The sequence below is a fragment of the Glandiceps talaboti genome, chromosome 10, assembly GCF_964340395.1.
Source record: "Glandiceps talaboti chromosome 10, keGlaTala1.1, whole genome shotgun sequence".
Classification (NCBI taxonomy): Eukaryota; Metazoa; Hemichordata; class Enteropneusta; family Spengelidae; genus Glandiceps; species Glandiceps talaboti.
In genome coordinates, this window is record NC_135558.1 from 14,843,909 (window position 1) to 14,856,960 (window position 13,052).

The following is a 13,052-nucleotide window of genomic DNA, read 5'->3' on the forward strand; positions in this document are numbered from 1 at the left end:
TCTCCTTTTCTGTTAAAATACCGTAATTGCGTGCAAGTTACGACGAAATCATAGGTGCAAAACACTACACGTAACATGTAAGTGAAAAGAAATTCAAATTTAAAATTCCCGCTCTGCGCATGCTCGACTGTGATATCCCACAATGCATTGCTCAAGCGGCACTCGACTCGAGTGTTGACTTCGTCGTTGCACGACTCTTGTGTGAATGCTATGCTGTGGACGATATACATACGTGTTTTTCGTCTACAATGTTTGTAAACGATAAAGTTACTGCAAGTCGTATACTACTATCTGGGACAGTTACAACAATAGGAAACACAAGCATACAAATTCGGTGTGTGCACACACATTACATTATTGCCCACCCGAGACTGAGATGACATCAGCACATAGTTTACCAATCGAAAGACTGTACGATACCAAGGACCCCCCCCCCCCCGCGGATGAAAGACTGTGTCATTTATGTAATATTAAAGCTGTTGGTGATGAAATCCATTGATTGTAGTAATCCATCTGTAACTGGGGCTAGAAACCAATTTCAAAAGAACTATTGAATTTATCATCAAATTTTATGAAAATTATCTAAAAGAGAATACTTTTTTTTTTTAAATGAGCTCAAATAATGGTTGTATCACTAATTGCTTTAATATTGGAAATGTCTCTAATTCATTATTATCTTTGTATTCAATACTGTAGTTTAGTTTTTTATTTATATTTATAATTATCTAATCTTTGTTCTTGTTGTTTTTGTATGTTTTTGACTATAGATAATACATTTCTTACATTATTTCATGTTAAATAAAATATACTTACATATTACTAGTTTCCGTGGAAATTCACATGAGCAGGTCATATTTACTAATGCCTTCCGGAAGGACATGCAGTCTCTATGTTTGTGTTATGTTTGAAGTATGTATAGAATTTTATTGGATTTTAGTGTGCATTTTGAAGTAGCCTAATTACTGAAAATCATCAATTATGCAAATGACTTATTAAAACTAACAATTACATTAATAAGTTTTACGTGCGCCCTGGTGTCATGAACGTATGTACCAAATTATATAGAACTTGAAGCTTGGAATCTTCACATATAGCCTAATCACTGAAAATCATTAATTATGCAAATGACTCATTCAAACTAAAAATCGACATCAAACAAGCTTTTCAGGGTGTGTGCTTTGTTATTTTTTAAGTATACATCAAATTCTATAGAACTAAAGCTTGTATTCTTCATATATAGCCTAATTACTGAAAATCATTAATTATGCAAATTACTCATTAAAACTAAAATCTAGGGCTTTGCTATTTTTGAAATATGTACCAAGTTGTATTGAATTTGAAGAGTGTCCTTAAGGTACAGCCTAATTACTGAAAAACATTAGATATGCAAATGACGCATTACACTAGAATCTGTACTATTAAAATTCATCTGGCACATGGATATTGTATGTCTAAAATTATATTGAATTTGAAGAATGCATTCTTAAGGTATAGCCAAATTACTGAAAATCATTAATTATGCAAATGACTCATTAAACTAAAACATACATCTATCAGCCATACATTTTTATACCACCATTTGACTGTTGCTATTATCTATTGGCTCAAACAAATAATTTTGCAAATGTCAAATTTTTAATACTCAAATGCTTACAAAAATTTTAAACTTACGACAGCCTGGGGCAGATTTGTAACAGGTGCCATTAGAATTAAATAGCAGTTTTTTAATTATTTTTCTGTAGATACAGAACATGGAACACAAGTCGCAAAACATAGAACTCAGGACGCTGGACATTCAATGTAGAATGCAGAATGCTGAATGCGGTTTTAGCTTGTCCCGGCAATAATCAATTTATTTATGCCTATGCCCATGACTTCAAACGGAATACACGTACAGAAAAAGAGCCCAGCCTGTTCACTCGATATATTTACTTCATATGAATATGAGTGTCTCGCTGGAGAGAACAGTGCTCGATGCAAATATTAGTAGCAGAGCATTATAGACTTAATTCAAAAGAATATTCTTTTGAATTAAGTCTATATATATATATATATATATATATATATATATATATATATATATATATATATATAATAATAATAATAATAATAATAATAATAATAATAACTTAATAAAACATTTTTCCCAGAGACATAGTTGACCACGTTTGGTATATTTATTATATGATAGCTCTCCAAGGCAATCGAGCACTCTACTTGGAGAAAGAAGAATGAAACTATCTCTCTCTCTCTCTCTCTCTCTCTCTCTCTCTCTCTCTCTCTCTCTCTCTCTCTCTCTCTCTCTCTCTCTCTCTCTCTCAATAATCTCATCATCACCATGCGCTCTCTGCTCCCTGTGATTATCCCTGTCACACGCCAGCACGTATTAAATATTTTCAACAATTCAATTTTCGTCTTACGTAGTTTTACCTAATGTCATAAAAGTTATCTTAACATTTTTTTTTGCGATGAAAGTTTGTTCTGCCATCGTATACATTCGCAAAAGTCGGACAAAGAATCAATGAATTTCATGCAATAGTCATGTGTGTGTGTGTGTGTGTGTGTGTGTGTGTGTTCATTATTATTTGTTTAATGTTGGGTTACCGGTTGCTATTGCTCAAATGTTAGGCTACCTTTTGATCTCTGTGAGTCATGCCAATAATTATACTGGAATTACTGTACACAACACCGTACCGTACCACCCAGGCTTGCTTTATAATGCACAGAAATTATGTGATTTGTTAGTGTCAGCTGGAGATAATTATCGTAAAAAGAGAATTTACAAGAACAAAGGTTCACAACGTAGTATAATATGTTCAGGTATATTTTATCCATGCAGAATTCGACATACACATTTTTCTCATTGGATATTGTTGAGATATATCCAGAGCAGAAATCCACATACCTAGTATTCCTATAAGTTCTAGTGTGCCAAAAACAATATTTATCGCTGCCTTGTGATTTGGTCACTACATGATGTCGTTGTTACAGAAGTGGACAGTTTCAAAGGGGAAATATATTTTTTGCATCATACTCACCGTGTTTGCCTTCTTCGTTACAGTGGAATACACGGTAAGTGCGCAAACATTTGTTTGCAGCAATGTTCAAACAATAGAGACTCACTTCCTAAGTCTGAGCTTACATGTAACTTTAAACAGAACGACATCTGACTCACAACGAAATCTTGCTAACATTACTTCATTTCATTTTATCGTCGTTCTTGAATTTTATAACGTTACTAAATTTATCACATGGCTCAACAATCATACAAACAGTGCGCTACAGTTATCGCCTGGCTAGATTAGATCATACACTAGTATAATACTACAGGCGCTATCAATTACTAACGGTAGCGCTTAGCGTAGACTCTTCAATCCAGTGCGACAATCGGTACAAAACGTGGGTACAGGCCATGCCAGGTCAGGTATCGACTGAATATTTGTTTTTGATTCACTGTTCACATTCAGATCCAAAGATGTGAATCTGTCATTATATTTGGTGCATACTTTTGATCACTTGTCAGGTTATTTTTTCTCAGCAATATCCCATCAGTTATCTTTGTTTTCAAATCAATCATGCAATTTTTCATATAACTTTTATACTGGTTCTTGTACGTACTGGGTGCATTCAAGAGTAAAAATGTACATTGCCAACTGCAGGCACTTTTAGAGTGATACACAGCAAAGTAGTCAAAGAAAGCTAGACAGTTGCCAATTCAGCCTCCAGCCTGGATTGTCTCAAAAACAAACTGAAGACGTATTTGTTCACCAAAACCTATAGTGTGCTTTAGACATTCCGCTCTATAGAAGACTGATTTTTACATGCCTACTACACACTCTACAACACATCTAAATGTGCATGTTCCATGTGAGTAGTAATTAAAAGTGTGGTAAGTAATGGCGACATATCGTTTGAGTGGTTCAGAGTATTAATAGACGTTTTCAACAGAATGTGAACATATTCAAGTACTTACATTATTGAATTAGCATTTATAGAAGAGGTGAAATTTGCCATGTGAATGTGAATCCAAAAAAGAAACATTATCAAACGTTACCAGACTGGGCTTGGTCTGGCCTGCCCTGACCCGGCATTGTCTGTCCCTGGCCTGTACCTGTGTTTTGTACCGACAATAAGTGTGATCATATTTTTGTTTATTGTTTAAATTTCTCATTACCCGACCGACCCAAAATTTCAGCTCCGACATCAAAATAAAAAATGAAAATATTCATTTTCGTGAGACCTTTCTACTTTATTTTCGGAACAGCGCTGTCTGAGGCAAGAATAAGCATGTGTCAGGACTGTCGACATCATCTACAGTCATGGTGGCGGCGACGACGACGACAACTACGATGACACTTGTTCACGAATAGAACATTTCTTTCATGATGGAAGTACTAAAAGTAGAGAACATTCCAATTGTGTAGCGAATAGGAGAGACAGAGAAGGCGATTTTTAGTGTTAGTTGCCACTAAAAATTAATGAAGAACATGAAACTAAAAAAATATAGGGTCTATCTAACAGGGCATCGTGTTTTTTTTTTCAAACACGTGATAAAGGTGTCTAAAATGTCCTTTAAAGGTGTTTGGTTGATTATCTGCATGTTGGTATATGTAGTTTATTTCACATAGACAGAATTTAGCAAGAAACTGTACTCATTCAATCTTGCTAACTCAAAAAAGTGTAGCATGTCTAGTTTGGTTTCTGCGTGGTGTATCAAACAGAAAGGGATGAACGGTATGTAAATTGTGAAATTCACTTCAGGCTTATTTGTGATTTTTGTTTTGAAAACGTCCTACAGACAAGGAAACGATGATTTTGTACACAGAATACAACAATCATTTTTATCTGTTGTCAAACCGAAACTATACAATTACAGTACAGCCACGCAAAGAGACACGGTCATTGTTTTGAAATGTACTGACAAAGTAAAGATAAATCTAGATGAGTACTTGAATCCTGTTGGACAGTGAAGAAATTAGATTTCATTCACAGATACTATATAGCTATATATGCAAACCAAACTTTATTCAAAGTCGACGTCTCCAATTTTCCAAGGCAATCAGCCGTGGGTGATATATTGTATAATATATTATACCAGTATATTGATGGTGGAAATCGAGGGATCTGATTGGTCTAGACATCGAACTAGCGCGTCTAAAACGAGTGATAATGCACTGCTGGTACGATAATGCACTGCTGGCACGCGTCCAAATTTTGTTCGTCTATGAGCGTTGAGTTGTAGTCCGCCGTGATACTGATAGTGAACTCTTCGAATTGTCAGAGGAGGATTTTCTCTCAATGAGACAATATTTTATGAGAAATTATGAAGGAAATTTCGAAAGCAACCCAGTCATCGCGTATTTGTTCAAATCATCGCCTACTACATGTACTAAGGTCAAGGCGCTAGGCATGCACGAGATCGCCGGGTCCCAGCCTCGGCGCGGCTGGAGTGGAAACATTGGTGAGCTGTCCTGTCCTGTCATAAAAATGAAGCAAGTGAAAGAGGTTACACTGGCCGACTTACCATTAATCTAAATAGAAATTTGCCTGGGATCCTGTCCTAGAGTATCAGTCATCAATCCGAGAGGGAAATCCTCAAACCCAAAAATCTACTGAGGTAACTTCCAGTAATATAAATACATTGTAAATATCAACCTGTCTATCACTTCACCGAGTCACGAATTCGGCCGGGAGCGATCGAAGCACGCTGTATTCAATAAACCACTTCAAGTTTATACCTTGAGTCAAACAGGTTGTTTATTCATCACTGTGCACTTTTAATGAGCCGATCAATGTACAGATTATCCCTAGAAACGACGAGCAGATAAAATAAATCCAGTCGCTGCACGACGTTCACATTGAGGCCAAGATCAGCTGTCTTGAAAAGCAGCGTTATTTTTATGCAAATTAGACACAGAGGCGCATATGAAACGAGAAAACGTTAGTTCTTATCTTGTTTCCGATATTTTCAATATACTGGTATAATATAATAGCGATAAACCACCCCCTGGGGAAGGTATACCACTCGGTTTTGACCAGTGAACTCAATATATGCACTCGCTATCGCTCGTGCATATATTTCGTTCACTGGTCAAAACCTCTTGGTATACCATCCCCAGGGGGTGGTTTATTGCTTAAATAATGGCACACTCCAAGTTGTCGTAAGCCAGTAGTATAAACTCAAACATCTTCATGATCAGAAAATGTCCAGAATCTTCGAGATGTGCCTATCTCCACCAAATGTCGAGAGATGCCTATAATAACCATCAACAGCAGACTAGCTGTAAGCCAGAAAGCTTGTCGCAACGAAAACAATTCGCGGATCGCGCAACACAGTACTTCTGATAGCAATTCACTGATAACAATGTACAAGCTATGGCCTCATCAAAAACATCCTTTTTAATTGACTTGGTGACAGTATTTTTTTTTCTGTCTGCCTGGTAGACGTTGCGGAAATTCATGAACGACAAATAATAAAATATTTTATTGACTTAGCCTTATCAAGTCTTTCGACCAAATTCTTACTAAAACTGTTACCTTTTATCATGCTCGACAAAAAATCACTGTGTTATTGTAACGCCTTGTGTCTAGCTTGACAAAATCATAGTAACCTTGCGACATTTATTATGTTGGTTGCATCATGGGAATCAGCAGAAATAATAAATTCATGGTTATGCAATGAATATTCATGATATGTTTTACACCGTCGGGGTAGGCTCTTATTAGAAGCTATGAATATTCTGTGTGCTACCATGAATGTATTATTTCTGCTGACTTCGATGATGCAGTGGCCCATTGCAAACAAATTCAATAAAGGGATTAGATAGATCGACTTGATGTTTCTCTGAAATCACAACTAATTGTAGATGGTGTAAAATCATGAAATGATACAAAAGTTACAATATTCTTACAATGTTAATATCGTTCTTTTCAGGCATTTACAAGGAGTGTAGTGTCTTATACACAAGTTATGAAAGCACCAGTTCCGAAATTTGAAGACGTGTCTTCGCAAATGAAACAAGACTTACTGGATGTTAAGGAGAAAGCGTCAATCTCCCTCAGTGATCATTTTCCGTACATAAATTATACTCACTTTGGGATGGACTGGATTGGCATCATTGAGGAATTTGAGTGGTCTTACAGTCATTCGAATCGAGGTGATATCGTTAAACAGGATTTAAATCCATTTGAAGCAACAATCACTTCCTTTGGAGTAACGTCCATCTCCAAATCAAAGTAAGGGAAATTATGAAATGTTATCTTTTTACTTTCCTCCATGTCGCAATTTTATTGATAAATCTGAAATCAAAGTTCTATGTGTTGTGTCTGTGCTATCACGAATTATGGGATTCAGTAAATTCTATTTCTACGGTCTGTTTGTCTGTCTATGTCTAAAAAATTTATCTATTTATTTATTGTGTATCCATTATGCATGTATGTATGTATATATGTATGTATGTATGTATGTATGTATGTATGTGTGTATGTCTCTGCTCACCCATCCATCAATCTGTCTGTCCATCTCTCTCTCTCTCTCTCTCTCTCTCTCTCTCTCTCTCTCTCTCTCTCTCTCTCTCTCTCTCTCTCTCTCTCTCTCTCTCTCTCTCTCATAGCTCTCTCTCTATCTTCTTGCTGTCCAGCTGTTCACAGATCCTATCTTGAAATGTCACCACTTGTGCATTTCAGGTTATCACTAGTACGGGACAAGGCCTTCAGGAAGGGTGATTACATTCAAGTCATTATGGAAGCCTATGATGAGTATGGTAATGGACGCTTACGTGGAGGAGACTTTCTACAAGGCTTGATGACAAATGCAAATCTCGGTACAAGAACTGCAGGGAGGGTATTCGATTATGGCAACGGCACCTATATTATTTATTTCTATGCTGCGTGGAAAGGGGATGCAAGCATAACCATTCACTTAGTACGCCATCGAGAGACAATCCTGTACCAAAAGTTCTTAAATAGCTTTGAAAACAAACATCTCGGGTTCTCGGCAAGCTTCACTGATGGTATAGTAGAAGAAATAACGAATTGCACTCTGACAAATGAACTCGGATTATGGCAAGATAAATGTGGTTTTGTCAGTCCCTTGTCTTTAGGGAAAACAGCCTTTATTTGTGAAAAGCCGGATACATTGTCTTGTGAGGACTTATACAGCACATCTCATAACCTTGGTGACATGAACTTGAAAACAGCACAGGATATGCGGGGATTGTCGTATCTTTTCGACACGTAAGTAGAGATGTAGTGAACAGAACCTGTGACATTTTTGCCTATAAAAGCATAGTCTGCATGCATAGTGTATGTGTTTGTCTACTTCTGAATATCATAATTGCCATCAATTACTGCTTTCACACTTCGACAACTGCTACAGAAGTATTGTGAGCAATGCGTATCTTGTTATTAGGTCGAAGTAATAAAATAAATGTAAAACAAAATCTTCATCTACCAATTCTCTGGTCATGTTATCGGAAACAGACCTTTTTTCTTTTTCTTTTTAATTTTTGGATTAAGAACAATGAACGCATTGGCCAGTTACAACTGATAATGTATCGACTTAATATTGCAGTAAGATGTATTGTATAAAGGCCAGAAAAAATCTGTGCAATGGGGCAACCTATAGCCCATCAAGGTGATGTTTAATATCTTTTCAACTGAATATTATATAAAATGTTTACTGCTAATAAATGTATCAAAATCTACCAGTAAATCAGACGTAAACAGAATAACAACAGACGTAAACTGAATGCCATCGGTAAGGAAAAACCTTTAGATTGTTGTTCCTTGTTCACGCCTGGTCAAACATGACATTAATCTTCATCAGAGGCACTCTATTATACTGTTAACTGACGTTCTGATCAGCAGTATTTCTTGTGAGTTAAATAGTTCTAAGTGCTTATACACTTCTAAGTGCTGATTACCTTCGTTTGTTTTAGGACGAGCTTTCCTTTTTAGAACTTGCTAATGATATATAGAACCGGAATATTGGTATAAGCTTCACCAAATTCACTCTTTTGGCGACACATTTCTTCCATTATTATTTTCATACATTTTCAACTCGTAAATGAAAATTCGCCTGCGTTAAATTACTAACATTGAAGCTTTTCGATTCACCCAAACACAAACACAAACTTGAAATTGTTACCTGAAACATCCGACTGCATACTGATTTATCAATTATTCAGAACATGTGACGTCACAGACACATGAGGTTAATGAGGGGTCATAGGAGCCTCACGTGTTTTGAATAGTGGACCAATCTTTTGGCAAAGATTGAAGGAGGCAGTCGAAAATTTCTGGTAACAATGTTAAAGATTGTGTGAGAAGCACTTGTGTGTTATTTTACATTATTTGTTTGAATGTGTCAATTTAACAAAAAAGGGAGAAAATATTGAAAGCAGCCATGCCTCGTCAAACTTAATAAGCAATTCAAACATGTATTTCATCAAGTTTCATGGAATTTCTTTTGCATAGAGAAAACCAAAACTCTACTGTTGGAAAACCAATAACAATCACAATTCAAGGTAAGCATATCGATCGTTCCTTACAAAGTATTAGAAAATGGCGGATTCTTAAAGAATGTTCAAAATGGCGGATAAGAATATCTAAAATGGCAGAACAAAGCTTCAAAATGGCGGATAAGAATTTTAAAAAAAGGTGGATAAGAATTTTAACAATGGCGAATAAGCATATTAAAAACGACAAATACACTATGACTTTAATGAATACTGGTAGGTTTTGACCATATTTCTTTGATATTTCATCACAGATTCTAATGTGACACCAAAACTTCCATTATGTGGACCTGACCTACCGGTTACACTGTCCAGTGGTTATTGGAAAGACAATCTGACCTTTGTACCTTTAATGTGTCGCAGTCAACAATGGCAGAAAAAAGACATAGAAACATGTCTTGCTGGAAAGGAGTTATATATGTACGGAGATTCAACTTTAGACCAAATTATTAAAGGAGTGAAAGTTTTTAAGGTCATATCGCCTAAGTTAATACACTATCAATACATTTTACTCAGGGGTGGTTCTCCTGTCCAGTATGTTAACAATTCGTTATTTGAAGCTGATTTCCTGGATATAATACGAAATTGCACCTCTGAGACTCCTGTGATCATGATGAATTTTTGTTTCCATTTTGGTTCTTGGACAACAAGAGCTTATTTGGATAGAATCTTTGGAGCAAAATATGCTGTTCTCAGACTATTGAAACGATGCCCAGAAGCGGTTGTCATCATTAAATTAGCTCATCCACGAGATAACGTCGACGTTGTACAAAGAGTGCATAGCTCCAACTACAGATTCCATGACATGAACAGAATGATTCGTCGGGTCTTTGGTGGCATTGGTGTCAGATTCTTGGATCTCTGGGATCTTGTCTCGTCTCATATATCCGACAACCAGGTTCACATGCCTGCCCCCGTAATAACGCAAGAAGTTTATCTTATGTTATCGTACGTTTGTCCAGAAATGGTGCAGAAATCATACTAAAAGACGATTGTCTAGAACCTATACGTGTTATCATCAACTTTACCCAACCATGTACTAACTATATCATATTGGTACGATGCATGATTCTCACTATGTAAATTTTATGATTCGTTAATTGAAGACAACTAAACTTAATTGATACCACCATCCACTGTTTCTTTCGGTCTACTTCGGACTCAAAATTGCTAGAATTAACTTCAGTGAACATATATTTCTAACCTTTCTTCTTTGAGGGTGAACACTAGTTTGTTTGCGTAACTGCAGTACATTGGTTGAAATGCAACTTCAGATCCATTCTTTCAGAAACTTATATAATCTTAAATATTTATCAACAACACAATTTGCAATTAATGTTTATTAATCAATGAGTACTTTGGCCACTGGCCCAATGTACAGTCTCGAAAAAAGATAAATCAAGATAACGTCTGAGGTCAAACGTACAGCTAGTATATAATACAAAACGTAATGTGGGTGATTCAAAGAATATAACACGAAAATTGAGAACATTTTTTGTTCTTATTCAACGTCTTGTAAATATAGTGTTCTTTTTTCAAAAACATAAAAATATCTTGCACAGTTTCTTATAACAGTAGGATTTCGATTGTTCATAAACCTAAAAAATTTATAATCAGATAATGGTTTGTCTATATAGATTGCGGGAATATACTTTTCTCTGAGTTCTTCATAAAGAGGACAGACAAATATAAAGTGTTTCTCATCTCCAATGGTTTCCAGGCACACTTGACATAACCTATCTTTGTGTTGGATCCCCAAATGTCTGCCCTTTTCAATCATAAGACTGTGAGCAGAAACTCTGAACTTTAATAAAGTTAAACGAAAGATAGGTTTCATCTCAATCGTAAGATACGACTCTAGGGTTAAATCTGTTTTAAATACTTTATAGCTACGCAACCTATCAAAAGAACCAACAATGTCACACCAGTTCTGAAAATCAATATCCAGACAGCGTTGACGGAAATTGATTTCAAACAAGTTTTCATCTCCAACCCCTTGATTGTACCATGTTTCAGCAAAACCGTACATAAATAGAATTGATTTAAGATTTTTCACCCAACATTCTTTGTTGGCATTTGCTAATGTACACTGTAAACGATAGCAATATGTAAGACATAACGGCTTTGACTCATGTTTAGAATTCTGAACCAATATTTAACTATTTTAACCAATCGTAATGCTCTTAAAGTTGGACGGCCTAACTCTCCACGTACTGCTACATGGATATACGATTTCTGTGATGAAAGTAAAAATTTACAAAACTTTATATGAACATTTTCAATGGCTTGCCCTTTCATGATATCCACAAGTCTCACTTCCGTAGTGCAAAATCGGCAGAATTTTAGTGTCCAAAATTTTTTAACACAGTGGAATTGGCACTTGGCCCAATTTTCTGAGGTTGATCATTAGAGCATGCATAGCTTTAGATGCTTGCTCAGCCAATTTTTCTTGAGCTTTTGTCCAGATGCCACGACAGTTTCAAGCCTAAATACACGTAGTATGAAACCGTTTCAATTGTTTGTTGTCCATAAGACCATTTTTCATAATTCCTTCATACCCCACCATTTCTAAACACTATAACCTTGGTTTTACTAAGATTTACTTTCAATTTGTACTTATCACAGTAATGTTTAAGTTTAGAAAGCAGTCTTTGAATTCCAATTGATCATTAGAGCATGCATAGCTTTAGATGCTTGCTCAGCCAATTTTTCTTGAGCTTTTGTCCAGATGCCACGACAGTTTCAAGCCTAAATACACGTAGTATGAAACCGTTTCAATTGTTTGTTGTCCATAAGACCATTTTTCATAATTCCTTAATACCCCACCATTTCTAAACACTATAACCTTGGTTTTACTAAGATTTACTTTCAATTTGTACTTATCACAGTAATGTTTAAGTTTAGAAAGCAGTCTTTGAATTCCAATTGCATTATATGACATGAAAACTAGGTCGTCGGCAAAAAGAAGATAAAACAGTTTGAGCAAACCATTTGAACACCCAACATCATTACCAAGGATATGATCAGAGCTAAGCTCTTCATGCAAATCATTAATTTGCAATTAGCAGCTTTCGTCCACGATGTGTTACATTTGAGGCTAGCCGAAGTGTGTCACAAATACTACACACCTGTTAGTTACTTATATTCAACATGTAAGAACATATATTCAACCAGACAAAATGAAAAAAGAAATGAAGGGTAAAGCACAGGTCAGGACAATTCATGGTGAAATACCCAGGTGCAAAACTATGGAATGATATTCAAATGATAATTAGGAATAAACACAGCTGGTGTGAATTTGGACAAGATTACAAGCAATACATACAGTTAAAAATACTTGTGTGTGTGGGGGGGGGGGGTTAGAGTTGGGAAGAGATAGTGTTATGTCTTTGTTTTCTTTGTTTGGGAGACAAAATCTTTATGGATGCACATTTTTTTTTCTTACTTTTCTTTATTTGTAGATGTTTTGAAAATGTAACAAATGCTAAGAAACGGTGAAAATGCCCATCATAACATTTGTATTCTGGTTATTGT

The 13,052-nt window shown here is 35.8% G+C and overlaps 1 protein-coding gene across 1 annotated transcript; it reads left to right on the top strand.

Annotated features, from left to right (window-relative positions):
• Nucleotides 1-6,250: 6,250 nt before the first annotated feature.
• On the top strand, nt 6,251-10,503 carry LOC144440633 (NXPE family member 1-like). The gene is made up of 5 exons (XM_078130019.1): nt 6,251-6,283; nt 6,935-7,236; nt 7,687-8,235; nt 9,478-9,527; nt 9,773-10,503. Exons 1-5 carry the CDS (start codon nt 6,251-6,253, stop codon nt 10,501-10,503), a joined length of 1,665 nt encoding a protein of 554 aa, XP_077986145.1.
• The last annotated feature ends 2,549 nt before the right edge of the window (nt 10,504-13,052 follow it).

What these genes read in the sequence shown, in the direction of transcription:
- LOC144440633 (XM_078130019.1), top strand. Translation starts at nt 6,251, where the DNA reads ATGCCTATAATAACCATCAACAGCAGACTAGCT. An exon ending in CCATCAACAGCAGACTAGCT is followed by an intron (nt 6,284 to 6,934) that starts GTAAGCCAGAAA and finishes CGTTCTTTTCAG; the next exon opens with GCATTTACAAGGAGTGTAGT. An exon ending in AATAACAATCACAATTCAAG is followed by an intron (nt 9,528 to 9,772) that starts GTAAGCATATCG and finishes ATTTCATCACAG; the next exon opens with ATTCTAATGTGACACCAAAA.